Consider the following 20,607-nt stretch of genomic DNA (forward strand, 5'->3'; position numbering starts at 1 on the left):
AGAGGATTCACACTGGAGAAAAACCTTACAAGTGTTCACACTGCGACAAGAGATTCAGTGATTCATCAGATCTGAAAACACATGAGAGGATCCACACTGGAGAAAAACCTTACAAGTGTTCACACTGCGACAAGAGATTCAGTGATTCATCAGATCTGAAAACACATGAGAGGATCCACACTGGAGAAAAACCTTACAAGTGTTCACACTGCGACAAGAGATTCAGTGATTCATCAGATCTGAAAACACATGAGAGGATCCACACTGGAGAAAAACCTTACAAGTGTTCACACTGTGACAAGAGATTCAGTGATTCATCACATCTGAAAAAACACGAGAGGATTCACACTGGAGAAAAACTTTAGTGTTCACACTGTGACAAGAGATTCGGTGATTCATCATCTCTAAAAAGACATGAGAGGATCCACACAGGAAAAAAAAACTTACAAGTGTTCACACTGTGGCAAGAGATTTAATAAGTCAGAAAATCTGAAAACACATGAGAAGATCCACAGCAGAAAGAAGCCACACACATAAGACTGGAGAATCTGGAAGATAGGGCTACTCTCTGAGAACACAAAGGAAATTAACATTTGAACTCCTACTTGTAAAATTATTATCCCCCACTAAGATGAAATCACACAAAGTTGATAACCTCAATATTGTCTTAATATAATTCCTTTCCCTTTGCCCCTCTTCCCCCATCTCTTCTGTCCCCACACTGAGATCTCCTGAAATTCACCCAAAAGTCTATAAGGTTTAATGTGGACAATTATCATACAGCACATGTTTGGTATCATTTGAAATGTCTCAGTGTGACTGGTAAAAAGGTCTCATTACCACAGAAAATCAAAGGTAAGGTTGTAAGAGTTTAGAGATATTTTGCTTTCTGTGGAGGGTGGGTCCTCTGCCATTTGGTCTTCAATGCAAATTGTTCCCTTGTTCACCAAAGGTGTAAACTACCCAAGTCTGGGACCTTGATTAATGCAAATTCCCATCATTAGCTCATGATTCCATTTGAAAGAAGTTTCTGGTCTGAGTATTTAAAGAGATGTTGGAGGAGATTCAAGGTATGATTATGTGGCCAGATCAGCTCGTAACGCTCAATGTCCTATAGACATTCATTTCCAAATGTATTTTCCAAATGTCAGGTATGCATCTTTTACTCTTATTTCTGAGCATTTGATGTTTTGTACTGATAATCTTTTAATTTATTTTGTAATTTGTATGACTAATAATAAATTGTTACATTTACATTTATTCTGACTTACTCCGAAATTATTGTCTCTAGTAGATTCCATTACATCCATTGTTACCGCAAATCTGCATCATGTTAGTAACAGGATAAAGTCCATGCCCGTATGTATAAAGTTAAAAGCAACCTTTAGTAAAGTCTAAGACTGATTCTTAAGTGTTGTGAACTGGGGACTACAATGATGTCAACTCAAAAGTGCTCTCTGCTCTCAAATGCTGTGGGGCATGTCCGCTGTCAGCGCTGAAACCACACCTACTCGCGAGAGCTGCAGCCTCAACTGACTTGTCTAATGAGTCAAACATACTGATGCATATTTAACAAGTTTGTTTGCCCATATAATCTTTAGGGTATTAGGTTAGCTAATTTGGCTTGCTGTCCACTGAGGAGGGGCTCGATAAAGCTGTCTCTACTGTCTCTATTAATTGTGAAGCTGTGGGTTGTAAACCCTAGAAAAAAAAGTGTACTTTATTGTATTTTAAATATATTCCCTTTTTCTATAATACATTACAAATATACTAACAAAAATGTACTATCTTTAAATATATAAAAGTATCATATTTTCACAATACTACTTTTAACACACTTTAAAATAATTGTACTTTAATATATTTTAGAAAAATATATTTTAGAAAAATATACTTGAAGTGTATTTTAACTGTGTGCTGAAAATGATCATTGTAACAATGCACTGAAAGTATTTAAAAAAAAAATACATTATTTAATATCCTGAAGTTGTAGTGTATCTAAAATTAAATTTGAGTATATTTTTTAAGTTTACTTATTCATCCTTGGAATTAATTTTATTAATTGTGCTTAATTATTTCAGAAAGTGTTAAAATGTGTGACTAATGCATTAAAAGCCAATTTTTAATATATGCAGTGCAGTCTACAATTTGAAAATAAATCTGTTTAATAATAAGTTTACACTGGCAGAATCATGTTACAATCGTACACACAAATCTATATTGAACAACACACCAGCAGCACAAGTAACATTACATATGTCAAGGGGTTGAACTTGTCAATTTACAATTCACACCAGACGCAACTTGCGTCAATAAATCGCGCTATCCGCGTGTAGTTGGACGCTTGAACATTCGCGCATAAAATTCACTTTACAACAGACGCGAATTTGCGTCACGAGAGGTGCTCTCCTGCTCCTTTATGTGTCCCAGACTCTTCCACACACTTCCTCTGAATAAATACACAAGTCGTCAGCAGGAAAGTAGTTGTAAAATACGGCGAATAAGCTCAATTTGCCTGCTTTAAAGCTTGTAGTCTCAATATTTATATAGCCTATAGCTCGAGTAAAGATCGTTTTTACAATTTAACAGATTGTCCGACCTCCTCACTCACTTTCTTCCAAGCAAGATCATTTTTATTCCTGTTTCTGTAAAAGTATGAAGATGAAGGCTATCTTACAGCGACAATGACAATGACAAAATCTGTTTTTTCGGGCTTATGAAGTTGGATTGGCTTTTAGCGGGGTTCATTGCTATGGTAACTTACGCTACACGGCTAACCTGCTCCGAAGCACGATTAATTCTGGGTTAGAGATCACAAACCCAAACTCGACCAATCAGCTGTGAGTAAGTGACATGTATCTGATGCAATAAAGCCACTCCCCCCTGTATCTCCAAATTAAATCTGTTTATAGTGAAAACATTTGAGACAAAACTGCTCAACTTTTTCTGTTATTCATTATATTTATATTAAATAAATTAAAATTATGAATAATTCATGACATATTCATAGAATTAGGCCTATTATAGTAATTTACAATATTACACTATACTTTTAAATTAAAATAAATATTAGGGTTGTTCCGATTCCGATACTAGTATCGGAAATACCACCGATACCACAAAGATTTCTGGCATCGGTATCGGCGAGTATTTAAACTCACGTACCGATCCGATACCATTTTCTTAAACAATACCTAGTTGTGCCCGCTATCTTTGCTTAACGCAGCAAATCGGAAATCAATTCTTCTTCGCGGCTCAGAATGCAAACACAGGAAGTTGTGCTGTGTTGCCACAAGCAGCCACTGTTTAGAGCAGCGAAGAAGTGAAAACGCGCTAGCAGTATGTCTGCTGTTTGGCAGTATGTCTGCTGTTTGGCAGTATTTCAGACCAGTAAAACGGCAACATGTCTCATATGCAATGCTGCAATTTCGAGTGGCACAAGTATTGGCAACTTTAACACAAATAACTTAATAAAGCATTTGAAGACGCGTCACCCGCGCAACACGATGGTTACAGAAAGGCTAATGCTGCGTTCACACCAGACGCGAATGAAGCGATAAGCGCGAGTGATTTACATGTTAAGTCAATGCTAAGACGCGAATTGACTCCCTGCGGCGCGATTCATGTGAATGACGCGGTGCGAATTGAGCGATTCGGGCATTTGACGCACTTAAGATGGAGAAGGATGAGACGTGCCAGCTTCATTCAAACAAAAGTTTTCAAAAGACAAATAAAGATAACCGACAAAATTGTCGGGTTTATTGTTCTGGATGACCAGCTGCTGTCAGTCGTCGAAAACGTGAGATTCTTATTTAACAAAATTGTTTCTGGACTTCAGGTTTTAAAGAGATTATTTTCTTATATAGCCTAATTATATTCCTAAATTTATTTGTTGCACTGTTTTTATAGTTATATTGTAAAACTAATATACCTTTTTCAGTTTACAGTGTTAGATTTGTGGCTGCATTTGAAGTTCTTTTTCACTTAATACTTTAAATGATAAACAATTTTCCTCTTGAGATTCGGGATTGAGTCTGTAAGCATAGAGTTAAAACTCAACACAAAGGAGGTATTGGTCTTGGACCCATTGGTCACAAATTGGTTGATTAGTGTTTCCTGTTCCATCTGTTAATACAAAAGGGTTTTGTGAAAGAATCAATAGATTTAATGTGATCAGACCCCACGTGATAGGTTTTGATTAGTTTACTCCGGATGAGCTGAGAAGTCTTCAAGACAGTCTTCAAGAAGTCTTCAAGACAGAGTTCTTTGTTAAAAGAAGTTGCGTCATTACTTCTGGGGGCTGGGGGTCTTGGGGCCAATGGGGATCTTTGGTCAAATGAAGCTTTGTTTGCTCATGTTCCTTGTTGATAAAGTCATTTGGTAAGTTCTGTCGAACGATGCCCTACATGTGTTTATTTAACTGTGCGGTGGTGCCAGATACTCTTTAATCAGTAATCACAAATAATTTATAACATTAACAAGATGACCCGTTGAATTCATTTTGGGAGCGATGATGGTATTTTTAGTAAAATGCCTGTATATAAGATAAATATTGGCTCTGTCATATATGTGAATCAACTTACTTTGTTGTGTATTTTCAATTTGAAAAATAACATTAACTTTAATCATTAACATTAATTGCATTTTGAAAAAAAAGTGTCATGAATTTATTGCATTTTGGGAAAAAATAATACGTTTTTATAATAAACCTTTTAAAATCAAAATGTAGATTTGAATTTTTAATGTTTTTTACAACCAAAAAGATGCTATGTGAAAGTTTAAAAACAGAAAATAGTGGTTTTCATCTTGCCACTTGCTTGGTAAAGAAAACACCATTTTACTCAAATTAATCAAAATGGAGTTATTGCGTTTTGGAAACAAACTCTACATATTTAGATTATATGTGTTTGCACACATGGTATCAGGAAGCAACATATACCCACATGACATGAGGTGACGGCGGTGCCTAAATCAAGTTACCCCTCCCACTTCTGCTAGTTTTACTGAGATGTCTAGTCCTGTGCGAATTGGCCATTAATGTTACAGACGTCCTGAGGTAAAATTACATTACTCCACCTCCCTATATAAAACTGATCCCGTCCTGAACAGGGCTTATGACTGCTAATGTCTTCAGATCTGCTGTAAATTGACAATAAAGCTCATTTCATTGGTGTCAACAGACTAAAGCCCTATTCGGACGGGATTAGTTTTACATGGGGATGTGGAGTTATGCAATTTTACCTCAGGATGTCTGTAATATTAAATGGCCAATAGAGTGCCTCAGGGATGACGTGTTTTTGTAGGCCAACCCAGAAGTTAGCAGCGCACGGGTTCCCTCGATCGAAAGCCTATTCATTTTTCCCATTGACTTTTGGAAAATCGCAAAAAATAAGCTCTGTGTTTAACAAAGGGTTATGACACTTACACGTTTTGTCTATCAAGATAATCTTTACAAGTTAACACAACATTTATTGATTTTGAAGCCTAAATAAAGTTGTCAGATACAAAAAGCTAACAGTAGGCCATTTTAGCACTTTGTTTGAAGACACAGTAAAGGTTTAAAAAATCACAAGCGGGTTATAACTGGTGTGTTTTATGTCATAGATCAAAACGTGAAAATATTTAGGCTTTGTTAATCACAGACCTTATTTCAGGGGATTTAGCAAAAACCCATTAAAAAAACCCGTAGACTTGAGGGCGATGGAACCGGAAGCCCTAAAATGCTAACTTGCTTCCAGGTTTTGCCTACAAAAACACGTCATCCCTGAGGCACTCTATTTGCACGGGACAAGACATCTCAGTAAAACTAGCAGAAGTGGGAGGGATAACTCGATTTACGCACCGCCGTCACCTCCCTGTCGTCATGTGGGTTATGTTGCTTTTTCATACCATGTGCGCAAACACATATAATGTAAATATATAAACTATATATATAACAGTTAGGTCCGGTCAAATGACTTATTAATTAAATTCTGATTGGAATATGATGGTAATAGGCACTTAGCTAAAGATAAAATTAGTTTTGTGCCTCTGACAAGTGCTTCTGATCTTCTTTTTGCTCTGAATGATATGTGGAAAATACTTGAGGTTTGCAACAGACTTGTCCCACCACCTACAACACAAATAAATGTTTCTTCAAGTGCTTCCATGCTTGAAAAATGCGCAGAAAACTGAAACAGGAAATGACGGAATTTTACCGTACATATTTACAGCAGGTCTATTCGGACGGGATTAGTATTACCTGAGGTAATTTTTCCGGACCTTTTTACAGAAGGTAAAAGTCGCCGTAATCTTTACTGACATTGTCTGTAATGATTACCAAGATGGCACATTCGGACAGGACTAAAATCACAGAGAAGCTCTGGTAATAATTACTTTACCCCACCTCCCCATGTAAAACTAATCCTGTCCGAAAAGGGCTAAAGAGTGTTTGTTGGTTAAAAGTGCATTTATTTCTGTATGCTTTCAACTGTTTTCTTAACATTATTTATAATTGCAATAAGTGACATTGCATTACTTGTATTCTTTTCTCTAGTGCTTGATATATGTCTTTATTTAAATGAAGAATCAGTTTGTTAGGATTAGCAATAAAAATAATGTATGAACTTATATCAATTTATAATGAACAGACAGACATTCTAATGCTTAGAAGTGTCAATTATTATAAAAAACAAACACAAACTGATATATTTTTTTATTTTAGCAAATCAGCTCCTCCCATCACATTCACATCATCAGTGATGCTCCTCCCACACTGGGTTTCACCATGAACTAAGCTTGTAATATGTCATCAGTGAAGCTCCTCCCACTGTAATTCCCCATGCTGGGATATTCCCATCAGATGAGCATCAAAGCATCAGGAAGAGCTGAAATCTGCAAAGACTGAGTTTATTAAAGAGGACAGTGAGAACATGAGTGATCCAGAACCCTGCAGAATGAAACACACTGAAGATACTGAAGAACAAAGAGGTTGGTGTTTATTCTTCATTCATTCATGATGCTGAACAACATTCATGCTAGAAAGATTAAAACACTTCAGCACATTTAGAAAAACAGTTGAACTGAAATGAGTACAAATGTTTGTTTTCAACAAATGGTCAGTAAAGGGAGGTTTGAGAAACTTTCATATTAATTGTCAACATCAGTCAGACTAAATATTATTTTAACCTGCTGGAGAATGTTGGCGCACTAATTTGTTCTTTTAGTTCAAAGTTAGTTTTAATGTAAAAGATTGTAATTACCTCAAGCTCACAAAATGATAACTGCAAATCCATGTTTCTCTGCCTGCAGTCCAGCTGTTTCTGTGAATTGCAGTGATCCATTTGCTTCTTTTTTTCTGTATCTTTCGGCACTCTTTAAATATACACCTCAGGTTTTGTGTCAGAGCTATTTGTACAGTCCATCACAAAGCTCTTTCTCGTTTTGGATGTGTTTTGTGTGTTTTTCGCATCATTCACGCTGAAATCCAATGCTGCCGCTCAGTCTTTGTGCCACTCAAGAAGGGCATTTGATGCAATTTCAAAGAAGGTGAAGTGAGAAGTTTAAACAAAAAACAGTGTGAATAGAGAGTCGTCAGTAATTACAATAATGACAAAAGAATTATAATTAGAGCCATAACCAAGCCGGAGAGCTGTGAATGTGTGCAGGAGAGACTGAAACTGAGTTTGCACCACAAAACAATATTTTCAACATTTTAAATGTTTAAAAATAAAATCACATGACATGTTCTTAACATTTCATCTTCAGATTTGAAATATGGCTTTAGCTGCAGTGAAAAGGCTCATTTTATTCTCTTTTTTTCATAAATTGTTTGCTTTCAAATGAGACCATATGCTTTTCATGTGAAGGGTTCATGACCAGAATCTGTTTTAGTTTGGCTGTGTCATATTAACAGATTAACATTACCAGGTTTTTAGACATTTTCAATATAGTTTAAAACATTATTATATTTTAGGAAGTAAATTAACTTTCCAGAATGACTGACAAGGTTGTAAGCACAACAACTGCACTTCTGCAAAATCCGATTTATACTTACTGATAAACTTGTAGTTATTATAAACCATTCATAGTTATATAAATTATTCTTTTTACAGTAATTTTGATAACAGGGTTGATGAATGCAATAAATGCTGTACTGTTTGTGTAAAACTATTAATGTACTAAAACACATCTAAATCAGTTCATGTATTATAAATATACAATATTATAAAGCAACAAGAATATTTTTGGAGCGCCAAAAAAACAAAATAACGATTTATTAAGTGATGGTCGATTTCAAAACACTGCTCCAGGAAGCTTTGGAGCATTGTGAATCTTGTGTCGAATCAGCAGTTCGGAGCTCCAAAGTCACGTGATTTCAGCAGTTCGGCGGTTTGTCATGTAATCTGAATCACGAATCAACTCTTCTGTTACCCATGCATTGCGAGAGTGGATGTCTGTTCATCACAGCTGACGTGCAACAAAATAATTCTTTACCAAAAATAAAGCGCAGATGATGAACAAACAAGGGAGCACAAAAAATGAATGTACAGTACACAAGAATAAATACAAAGTGTTTGTTGTTAGTTGTGTAAGGAGCAAAATTAACTCAAATTAAATAATTAATTTAACTTCCTCGTGTCTCCCCAACCATTTCCTCCTCCATACTCTTTTTTTCTTTTTCTTGTTTTTGCTGCAAATCAGGGCACAGGCAATTCGTATTGCAAGCCTCTTGCGGGCTACCGTTTTTAATGATAATAATAACTCCGGTCTTGCACGCGTGATATCGCGTTGTTTCCTTGTCCCATCTCGCATGTGTTTGGTTGTGAAACGTAGTTTGCGTGCCAGACAGAGTTGTCGGTGATTCTTCCTATTGTAAAGTCATGCAGTGTGAAACCTTCTATCGCCGATCCATCGTGCAGTTTGAACACAGCAGCGACTGAATGCTGGCCAAGAAAGTCATGCAGTGTGAAAAGAACAGTGACCCGACTACTTTGAAAATCGTGCAGTCTGAACTCGGCTTTAAGACTGGAATACACTACACGATTTTTGCCCCGATTTTCCCCCAGATTTACAGTCTGAACAAGTTGACGCTAGTTGACAAAAGTCAGAGCCAGTCTGCAGATTTGAGCTGACAGATTCCATGGAAAATCGCGTAGTATATCATGGTCATAGACTCTGATTTTTTAGCTTCAGATTTTGATTCCATCCAGTCAGAGGATATCAAATATGTTTGATATTTTGAGCCGATTTTAGAACACATATCAGTGTACTATATGTGTTGTTGCTAATAAATACAGTAGCCTACACGATACAGTCATACGCTGCCCAAGCAATGCAAATCAAGGGTGCAAAGTCACAAAGATCGAGAAAAAAATATATGAGACTACTGTACAAAATCGGGTAATAAGGAAAAACTTACCTCATTCAGCGCACGAAACACAAGCTTGGCGCTTGACGAGTAATCATGTTGAGACACTAAAATATACCGCTTACAGCCGCTAGATGGAGCCGCGCCTGTGAGATCGCACATGACATTCATGAATTAAATGAGAAAATGCAGAATCTCTTTGTGGCAGTTTCGTCACACAGTCGGGTCAATACAGCTCATGTTGCTCCCAGGTTGAAGCATGGCAGACGGACTGGAGCTGAAACTTAGATTCTTTGAGCTTGGATTTCTGGAATTATGTTTCGAAAGAATCATCTGAATTATTAATTTGTCTGGTTTGTCCATTGTTCCTACAGTTGCAAACAGCACAGCAGCTCCAGACAATCAAAACCCAGTATTACTCACATGAGTAGCGGGATCAAAGCAGCCTCTGCATCTGTTTTCAGGCCTTCCCACTTAGCTCTCTCCAGAACTGAAAAGCTTTTCTAATATTAAAGGATTAGTCCACTTTTAAATAAAATTTTCCTGATAATTTACTTACCCCCATGTCATCCAAGATGTTCATGTCTTTCTTTCTTCAGTCGAAAAGAAATTAAGTTTTTTGATGAAAACATTCCAGGATTTTTCTCCTTATAGTGGACTTCAGTGGCGTCCAAACGGTTGAAGGTCAAAATTTCAGTTTCAGTGTAACTTCAAAGGGCTTTAAACGATACCAGACAAGGAATACGGGTCTTATCTAGTGAAACGATCTGTCATTTTCGAAAAAAAAAAAAAATACAACTGTATATGCTTTATAAACACAAATGATCGACTTGCAAGGGCTTCAGCTTTCCGTATTCTTCAAAAGCTTACGCTGTATGTCCTACACCTTCCCTATTCTACTTTTGGAAAAAAAACGAAACTGCCGCTGTGTTCATTCTGTAAGTAGAATAGGGAAGGTGTAGGACATGCAGTGTAAGCTTTTTGAAGAATACGGAAAGCGGAAGCATGTGCAAGTTGATCATTACCCTTATTCCTCGTCTGGTATCGTTTAAAGCCCTTTGAAGCTGCACTGAAACTGTAATTTTGACCTTCAACCGTTTGGTGCCCATTGAAGTCCACTATAAGGAGAAAAATCTGGGAATGTTTTCATCAAAAACCTTAATTTCTTTTCGACTGAAGAAAGAAATACATGAATATCCTGGATGACAAGGGGGGTGAGTATCAGGAAAAGTTTATTTGAATGTGAAATAATCCTTTAATGCAGTTCTTGAAGCGCTTGCCCAGTCATAAATCTTCATTCCAGTGATATACTTTTGAGTTATTTTGTATTTTGTCTAATCATCTCTCTTTCTGTTTTTTTTTTTTTTTTCAAATCTCCCTCTTACTCATTCTGTCTCCTCAAACAGTGTTTTTCAAAATCCACTTACTCCACCTTGAAGTTATCACTACAGAAACATGGGATTTGTCTATAATCTTTTATAATTTGTCTAAAATTATTTTTTTTCCATTTTAGATATCATTAAAGAGGAGGAGGAGAGTGAAGAACTGAGTGAAGTGGAGGAGAAACATCATGTCAAACCTGGAGAAAAACCTTTGAGTCGCTCAAAGTCTAAAAAGACATTTTTAAAGAAAAGAAGAGCCAATAAATCTACAACCTGCACTCAGTGTGGAAAGAGTTTCTCAAACAAACGAAATCTTGAGCGTCACATGAGGATCCACACTGGAGAGAGACCGTTCACATGTGATCAGTGTGGGAAAGGTTTCACAAGCAGTTGTAATCTTAAGAGTCACATGAGGATCCACACTGGAGAAAGACCGTTCACATGCACTCCATGTGGAAAGAGTTTCACAACCAAACAGAGTCTTGAGATTCACATGAGGATCCACACTGGAGAGAAACCGTTCACATGTGATCAGTGTGGGAAAGGTTTCACAAGCAGTAGTAGACTTAAGAGTCACATGAGGATCCACACTGGAGAAAAGCCGTATATATGCAGTCAATGTGGAAAGAATTTCGCATACAAACAAAGTCTTGATGTTCACATGACAGTTCACACTGGAGAGAATCTGTTCAAGTGTGATCAGTGTGGGAAAGGTTTCACAACCAATTCTAGTCTTGAGAGTCACATGAGGATCCACACTGGAGAGAGACCGTTCACATGTGATCAGTGTGGCAAAAAATGTATTACTGCATCAGACCTGAATAAACACCTGACAGTTCATTTGAAGGAGAAGCCATATTCATGTTCTGTGTGTGGAAAGAGTTTTTCAGTGCTGGGAAGTTTAAAAGGACATCAGAAAATACACACTGATGTGAGAGAGTACATGTGCTTTGAGTGTGAGAAGACTTTTATTAGATGGAGTGATTTAAAACAGCACCAGAGGATTCACACTGGAGAAAAACCTTACAAGTGTTCACACTGTGACAAGAGATTCAGTCGTTCATCATCCCTGAAAACACATGAGATGATCCACACTGGAGAAAAACCTTACAAGTGTTCACACTGTGACAAGAGATTCAGTTGTTCATCATATCTGAAAACACATGAGAGGATCCACACTGGAGAAAAACATTATAAGTGTTCACAGTGTGACAAGAAATTCAGTTGCTCAGCATCTCTGAAAAGACATGAGAGGATCTACACTGGAGAGAAGCTGCACACACATGTCTAAGTTTATAGAAACTGGAAGAGAGAGCTACTCTCTGAGAAAAAGAAAATTAACCTTTTAATTTCTTTTAAAAATGATTATCTCCATGATACAGTTTCAAGACAATTATCATACAACACTATACATGTTTGGTATCATTTGAAATGTCTCAGTGTGACTGGTAAAATGTCTCATTCCCACAGAGGTGAACCCAAAGGCAATAAAGGTTGTAAGAGTTTAGAGATATTATTTGGGTCCTCTGCCAATTGGTCTTTCATGCAAATTGTTCCCTTGTAACCCCACAGGTGTAAATACCCAAGTCTGGGACCTTGATTATTGCAAATTCCTATTATTTGCTCATGATTCCATTTGAAAAAAGTTTCTGTCTTGGTCAGAGATGTTGGAGGAGACTTCGAGGTGTGATTCTGTGGCCAGATCAGCTCATAATGCTCAGTGTCCTCCAGACATTCATTATATATTTTCCAAATGTCAGGTATGCATCTTTTACTGTCATTTCTGAGCATTTGATGTTTTGTATTGATCGTTTTTTAATTGATATTGTATTTGGCATGACTAACAATAAATTGTTACATTTGCATTTATTCTGACTTATTTATACATTATTGAATCTAGTAGATTACATTGGATCCATTGTTACTGCAAATCAGTGTCATGTTATACATAGGCCCTTATGTATACAACTTCTCAGAAATGCTCTTAAGAATAGTCTTAAGCTTTGACTTAGCTGTTAAAAATGAACAGATAAAATGACTTGGCTGTTAAAAATCAACCTCTAAATCAGCCAATAGTGTGCCTGCAAAGCACAGCACACAACATCAATCATTTAATGTAATTATTTAAAAAATAATTTAAAAAGACACTGGAACATTTTAAATAGCTTTCCATTGAGTTTCTGTTATATGTCTACTCATTTACAATTGGAACAATGATGTGTCATGTGTTTCATAAACGTCTCCAACAACTCCAGGAAAGCCCATAGCTGTGTCCCAATTCAGGGCTACGCACTTCGAAGTGCATGAAAGGGGTGGGGTTTTGGAGTGGAGGGTTGCCAGGTCTGCGCAACAAAACCATCCCAAAAGTAGTGTAATCACAGCACAAGTGTAAAAGGATCCCAATCCCAGACGTGGCACCAATGAGCCGAGTGTCCTTACATGGCTAGCGGCTGTGTGACAGACAGAGACAGTTAATGTTTGTGTGTGCATTTTAAAGTTTTATGACTTTCTATTGGGTTTTGACATGATTCACGACAGGACACTGGACCAAAATATGTATGGTTAAACTAAGTTTTATATCGTCTGCAACTAGTTAACCTTGTTTGTTTGTTTTTTATGTTAAATGAAACGTTAACTGTGAAAATACATTAATATTTATACATTTACTCTGTATTTAAGCTGTATTTAAGTCTAAATTCAAAGTATAGTTCTTCAGGATTTTATTCAACTTCACTCCATCTCAGAGACAAATATTGTTTTTATGAAAAACTGAGGTTTTTGGACATCACGGATATTACAGTTTGATTTAGATACTGGTGAAAACCGGTGCATATCTTACATTTATTTGAATTCACACCTGAACTCCTGTTGTCACCGGCGCAATGAATTGTGGGATAGTGTAGACTGTGAAGTGTGGTCTTGAGATGGGAGCTTCACTCCACTGGGAAACGGAGGGGGTGCACTTGAAGTCGCTCTCGAATTACGTCATCCCTCCTCGCGCCGCGGTGAATCGCGCTTCAAAGTCCGCTTTCCCCCCTTTTCCAAGAACAGAATACAGTGCGTAAAATGGGTACATTAAAATGTGTCGATATAAATATTATTTAAATGTCACTTTGCCAGTGAAACAGCCTAATTTACAGCTTATTTTTGTGATGTAAGTTAAAAAATGAAATGCATACGTTGTACATTATATTTGTAATGTAATTTATTTGTAAATGAGCAGGAGTAATTTCTTTTACTATAATTTCTGTTCTACATTTTTTTACGCATGTTCACGTGTGTAAATAAAAGAATTGTTCTGTTCATTTTATTTCTTTTATGCAACTTATAATTTTACATGAAACATTAAACATATACAACATATACAATCATTTTTTCATCATGTAAATTAAATGTTTTTACATTAAAATACATTGTTCTATAGCTACATAAAGTACCTTTTACAACAGAACCTAAGGTTTAACATCAGAAAAACAACATAACATTTTCACTTAACAGTAGGCTACATAAAACAGAACAAAGCATATTTGTGTACATGTTCATTCAGCTGAGCAGGGAGACGCTGGTGGAGCTGCTGGACCTGGATGGGCTTCAGAGACTTGCAGGACTGATTCAATCGAAGACTGCCATAATATTTGAACATACAAACAGATCTATGGCCCATTCAGATTTTGTCTTGATTGTCATAGCTTTAAAATTCTTGCCTGTTACAAATACTCATGCATAGCAGGTAAATTTTAAGATATGTCAGTGTAAGTTTCTTTTAGTTAAAACAACTGAAACATGAATTTTACTCTGGGACTAAACATTTTCAATGTTTCTTTCATAAAGTGTTATATAGTGTATTTTCACCAATATGTAATATGTAAATAAAACTGTAATATCCATGATGTCCAAAGACTAAGTCAGTTTTTCATAAATACAATATTGGTCTCTGAGATGGAGTGCAGTTTAATAAAACCCCAAAGTACTGTACTTTAAATTTAGACTTAAATACAGAGTAAATGTATAAATATTAATGTATTTATTTTCAGAGTTAACATTTCATTTAACATAAAAAAAAACAAGGTTAACTTGCTAACGATATAAAACTAACATTACATAGTTTAACCATACATATTTTGGTCCAGTGTCATGTCGTGAAGCATGTCAAAACCCAATAGAAAGTCATAAAACTTTAAAATGCACACACAAACATTAACTGTCAGCTGTCTGTCACACAGCCGCTAGCCATGTAAGGACACTCGGCTCATTGTTGCCACGTCTGAGATTGGGATCCTTTTACACTTGTGCTGTGATTACACTACTTTTGGGATGGTTTTGTTGTGCAGACCTGGCAACCCTCCTGTCCAAAACCCCACCCCTTTCATGCACTTCGAAGTGCGTAGCCCTGAATTGGGACACAGCTCATGTCACAGTCTCTGTCTGTCCTGGTCTCCACAAACTCCATTTCCCTTCATCCTCCCTGGCCCACGGCTGCACACACTTCCTCATTACCGCTCCTGATCTGCCAATCACACGCACCTGCTTCCCATCAGCACACAATCACCAGACTATTTAAGCATGCCACTCACCCCCCTCAGTTGTCTGGTCTCGTTGATTTTTTCATGCATGAAAGACATTTCTATGTTTGTCTCCAGTGTACCTAAGAACCTTTTGTTTCCACTCCAGTGATCTCCCTGTGTTCTCCGTGACCCTACGTCTATGTATGTTTACTTGCCTAGTTTCCATTCAACCTAGTTCATCTCATCTGTTCACGTACCTACATCACTGTCATCTACCTTCTGTTTGTCAATAAACATCCATCTATGTTTACCTCAGTGTCTCCCGAGTATCTGTCCGTAGGCACATGTTCTCCTCCCATCTAATCCTGCCGACCCCAATAATACATCTCTGCTGTGGGGTCTCAAGCAGTATGGTCGTCCCTTGGAGAGGTATGTGGAGGAGTTTACTGAGCTCTGATCAGGTGGGCTGGCCAGATGCTCCACTTAGTGCTTGTTTTCTGATGGGTCTGGATAAGGATACTATTCACTATAGCAAACCTGCCTGTTATTTCTAGTCAAGTCTATTAATCTTATTCTCTATTTAAATGGTTCTAATTTTGAAGTGGAAGAAATGAAAGTATCTTCCTCATCCAGCCCCATCAGAAACACACGTAGCCTGGTCAGCTCACTTCCCGCCGGTTCCCTCCACATACCCCTTCAATGAATCTGCCCATTCCTACCTGCCTGTATTTCCCTGAGAGCGCAAATGGGTTTCAAACAGCGCTAAAGTCTGCCTTCCTTCCAGTTACAGCTGCTAATAGGACTCCAGAGCATTGTCACAAAATGGCAGCCTTCCCAGAGCCTTGTCACATGATGGCCGCTTCTCCAGCCCCTGAATTTGCTCCAGTGTCTTCTCCAGCCCCTGAATCAGATCCTGGGTCTGTATCAGCCCGTGACCAGAGTCAAATGATGGCTTTAGCCTGTGACCAGCGTCTAGAAATGGCTTTAGCATGCGCCCAGCATCCAGGGATGACTTTAGCCCCTCAACCAGCGTCCAGGGATGGCTTTAGCCCGCGACTAGAGTCCAGAGATGGCTATAGCCTGCAACCGGAGTCCAGAGATGGCTTTAGCCTGCGGCCAGAGTCCAGTTATGGCTTAAGCCCCTCGACCAGATTCCAAAGATGGCTTTAGACCCTCAACCAGCATCCACGGATGGCTTTAGCCCCTCAACCAGCGTCCAAAGATGGATCCAGACTCTGCAATTTTCTGCCGAAAATATAGTAAAATTGGATGATGGTGGACATGAAACTTTGCCCCTTCTCCTGGCGAGGCTCTCGGCTCACCTTTGGCGTGCCCAGGCTCCATCTCCTCGGCGTGAGCGCCGACGAAAGCGCACCCGCCGCCGGGGAAAACGCAGCGGCCAGCTGGTGAGGTTGAAGGCCCGTCTTGCATGTTGTTCTACACCTTTTTGGACTCAGTTTGGAGTTGTGCCTAGCCTCGTTATTCCTCGACGCTCGCTGGACCCTGTCGACGCCTGGATGATACCTGTCGTCGGCCCAGAAGAGGTGTTCCAGCCACGCGGCCCCTGCTCTCCTCGTCCCCGCTGGCGACAACTTGCAGTGGCAAAGGGTTTTTTAAACCTCATTGATTCTTTTAATCTTGTGCAATCTGTGTCTGGACCCACACAAGAACATGGACACACACTTGATCTTGTTTTACCATATGGTTTGCCTGTTCCTAATCTAGAGATATGTGACGCAGTGTTTTCTGACCATATGCCTGTATTATTTGAGACTGCTCTTGCCTGTGATACAGTTAAATCTTGCGCTGCTGCACGGCGCTGTCGCATGATTAACCCTTCCACTGTTGTTCAGTTCTCGGCTGCTTTCAGTCAGAACTCCTGAGTCTGTACTGCATACAGATGAGCTTAGTTCATGGTTTCATTCCACCTGCCAAACTGTTTTAGACACTGTGGCTCCATCAAAATCCAGGCAGCCTAAAACTAAATCTGAGCCCTGGCTAAATGACATGACTCATGCTGCCAGACGTGAGTGCCGTAGAGCTGAGCGCAAGTGGAAGAAGGACAAACTGCAGGTGTCTCTTCAAATGTTAAGGGATTGCTGGTGTCATTACCAGGAAACTGTGAAAGATGCTAAAAGAAAACATTTCTCAGATATTATTCTGGCAAACTGCAAATTGGGTTTCTTGGCACCCTATATTAAACCTAGGAGTTAAAGTGGACCCTGAGCTTAAATTTAACAGTCAGATCAACGCCTTTGTAACCACACGGCTGGACTACTGTAATTCACTATATGTGGGGGTTAGTGGGTCCTCCATCACCCGTCTCCAGATGATACAAAATGCAGCAGCACGTCTTTTAACGGGCACACGTAAACATGAGCACTTTTTTAGCTTCATTACACTGGCTGCTTATTTAATTTAGGATCCATTTTAAATTTCTGTTATTTGCTTTTAAATCACTAAATGGTCTTGCCCCGCCATACCTCTCTGAGCTTCTACACTCTTATAAACCCGTCCGCTCTCTCAGATCAGATGATCAGCTGCTCCTGGCTGTGCCTAAAACTAAGCGTAAGCTGAGAGGGGACGTGCCTTTGCTGTGTCTGCCCCTAAACTATGGAATGATCTGCCTTTGCATGTTAAGCAGGCCTCTTCTTTATCTGTTTTTAAAACCCTTCTTAAAACCCATATTTCTCTTTGGCTTTTGACACCTAGTAAGATGTCAACTTTATTTACTTGATTTAATTTGTTACTTTGAATGCTTTTATTGTGTGGTTATAAATTGTACATATGTTTATTTTTTCTGTACAGCACTTTGGTCAACTTTGTGGTTGTAAAGTTCTTAACAAATAAAGTTGGTATGGTATGGTATGGTATGGTCTGCATATATTAATAACAAAATAAAATTTTAACAACTCTGCCTTTTCATTTACATTCTCTTTTTCATTTCATTCCAAAATATTATACATATTAATATTTGTGCATACTCTGATTATCTTCACTGCAATAAAATTAAATACAACATAAAACACAACCCTGTCTCTTTTTGTTGAATGTCAGTTTTAATAATCAATAGCCATTATAAAAAGGTATAGGAATATACAACTTATTGGCTCTCCAACTAACACTTGGCACTGGTTCAAGTGTACTCAGACAGTAAAAGCTAAAAAGGATACTGTTCAGATTTGCGTCCTTGGTAGTTAGGACTTGACAAGTTCGACTCAGGAGAACGAACTTCCGTGAACCGGAGGACGCAAGTCCGGTGATTCTGCAAATGGCACAGCAGCGTACTTGATAACATCACTCAGCTCGTTCTGGCTTCTCCAGATATCGTTTTATGTATATTTTAGGCAACAATAAAACGAAATGTGTTAAAAAAAAACACCACTCTGCCTCTTTTCATTTTATTTAAAAACAAAAGAAAAACAAAAAACATTAATAGCCTCAAATGTGGTTCAGGCAACGCATTCATTTATCTTCAACATCTGCATAGTATAGTAGACTGTTTATAACAAATATATTAATATACATTAAACAACCCTGCCTCTTTTCGTTTATATTTCAAAATATTAAACATATTAATATTAATAATATATTAATATATGTGCATACTCTGATTATCTTCAATGTAATAAAATTAAATACAACCAAACCCAAACCTGTCTCTTTTTGTTAAATGTCAGTTTTAAATGATCAACAATAGCCATTATAAGTATAAAAGGTATAAGAATATACAATAAGAAATAAAGCAAACAATTCAAACGTACAAAATCAGCACTTTAGAAGGCTACAACAGTAAAGTTAAATATAAAGTTATTAAATGTTACTTTGTCCTCAGCCAAAACGATTTGCCACTGAATAAATTATAGATTCATGAGACCAAAGATCACCCGTTATATACAAAAGACAAATTGTGTCATGTTTAACCACTACAGAGACATCAGAACCAGTGGCAAATGTCAGAAGGACTAGCTGAGGTAAGGCTGCTCTCGGCGGGGTACATGAGTGCTGAGAGCCCGGTGCTCACCTGGATCTCACAACTCTTAAAACGTCAGATCAAATTTTCAAATAGGCACAGATTTGAGCTTTAATCCAGCACATTTTCACCCGAAAAACTCTTAAAACTACATATCATAATAACTGAAAAATTATAATTAACATTTAAATTGCACAGGTTTTCTCAAGAACACATCCAGGGATTTGAACTGTACTTGGCTAGATGTGCACTTTGAATTGAAACAGTACTTTGGCAGCGACTGATGACATTTCACAAGAAAAAAAGTACAGACAAGAACGCATATTCAGAAACGGCTAGTGATGGGACGGTTGATACCGGGGCTCTGATGCAGTTTTCAAAGCACTATTGTATCACACACTGTAACTGTAACAGAGCGGGACTGAGGCAGAGATCCATTTGCAAGCTTTATTAAGAATATCGTAGTCGTACAGGCAGGGTCAATCAGGATCAGACAGGAACAGCAAGGAACAGGCAGAGTCGTAATCAGGGAACAGGCAATGGTCAGGACAGGCAGATATCATTCACAGGACGTTAGACAAGGCAGGGGTCAGGACAGGCAGCAACGGGTCAATAACAGGGAACAGACGATAACGGCAACAGACAGGCAGACAGGAATATAAACGCTCAGAAATGATACCAGGGTAATCAAGACCTCGCGGTGAGGTGGTGTGTGTGAGAGTCCTTTATAGTCAGATAATGTGCTTCAGGTGCATGTGGCTGATGACGATTGGAGTGGAGTGTGAGCATGTGACTGGCAGGGAGGATGATGGGAAATGTAGTCCGGGAACTGACAGGATTTGTGACAGAATGTCCCCCTCCCGGAAGGCGCGTCCTCGCGCCGTAGATGGTACAATCGGAGAGGGGGGGGGGGGGGTGCCCTGGAGACCTACTGGCAGGTGATACTGGAAGTGCAGACAGGTATGGAGGTCTCCAGGGCAGGTCCAGGAACTCTAGGCACCACAGCAGGTCAGGAGCCTCGGGCGGCCTCGGTGGGTCAGGTGCAACGGGCGCCCACAGCGGGTCAGGTGCCACGGGCGGCCACGGCAGGTCAGGTGGTTTGGGCAACCACGGCAGATTAGGCGGCTTGGGCAGCCGCAGCAATGAGTCTATAGATGACCATGCTGGGTAACAGTCCATAAATGGCCCTAGTAGGCTACAGTCCACCCACCAGCTCTCCACCCTCCAGCTCCCCACCCTTAGGTATACTGCCCCCCCCCTCCCCAGTTTTTGGGGAAATCAACGGAGGCATTGGCGGGTTCATGGGCAAGGAGCTCGGGTGGCGCCAGCAGGGCAGATCGCCTGAGCGGTAGCGGCAGGACAAATGGCCTGGGCGGTGGTGGCAGGCTCGGGCTGCTC

At 38.9% G+C, this 20,607-nt stretch overlaps 1 protein-coding gene across 1 annotated transcript in view; it reads left to right on the top strand.

Moving 5' to 3' along the window:
- Positions 1-20,607, top strand: part of LOC125275438 (zinc finger protein 160-like) — a 39,702-nt gene that overhangs the window by 5,083 nt on the left and 14,012 nt on the right. The window contains exons 3-6 of the mRNA XM_048202414.1: positions 3-360; positions 443-533; positions 11,005-11,662; positions 15,577-15,665. Of these exons, the coding sequence (XP_048058371.1) occupies positions 3-360; positions 443-533; positions 11,005-11,662; positions 15,577-15,665 (1,196 nt within the window). The remainder of the gene's footprint in view (positions 1-2; positions 361-442; positions 534-11,004; positions 11,663-15,576; positions 15,666-20,607) is intronic.

Source organism: Megalobrama amblycephala, linkage group LG1 (assembly GCF_018812025.1).
Source record: "Megalobrama amblycephala isolate DHTTF-2021 linkage group LG1, ASM1881202v1, whole genome shotgun sequence".
Lineage (NCBI taxonomy): Eukaryota > Metazoa > Chordata > Actinopteri > Cypriniformes > Xenocyprididae > Megalobrama > Megalobrama amblycephala.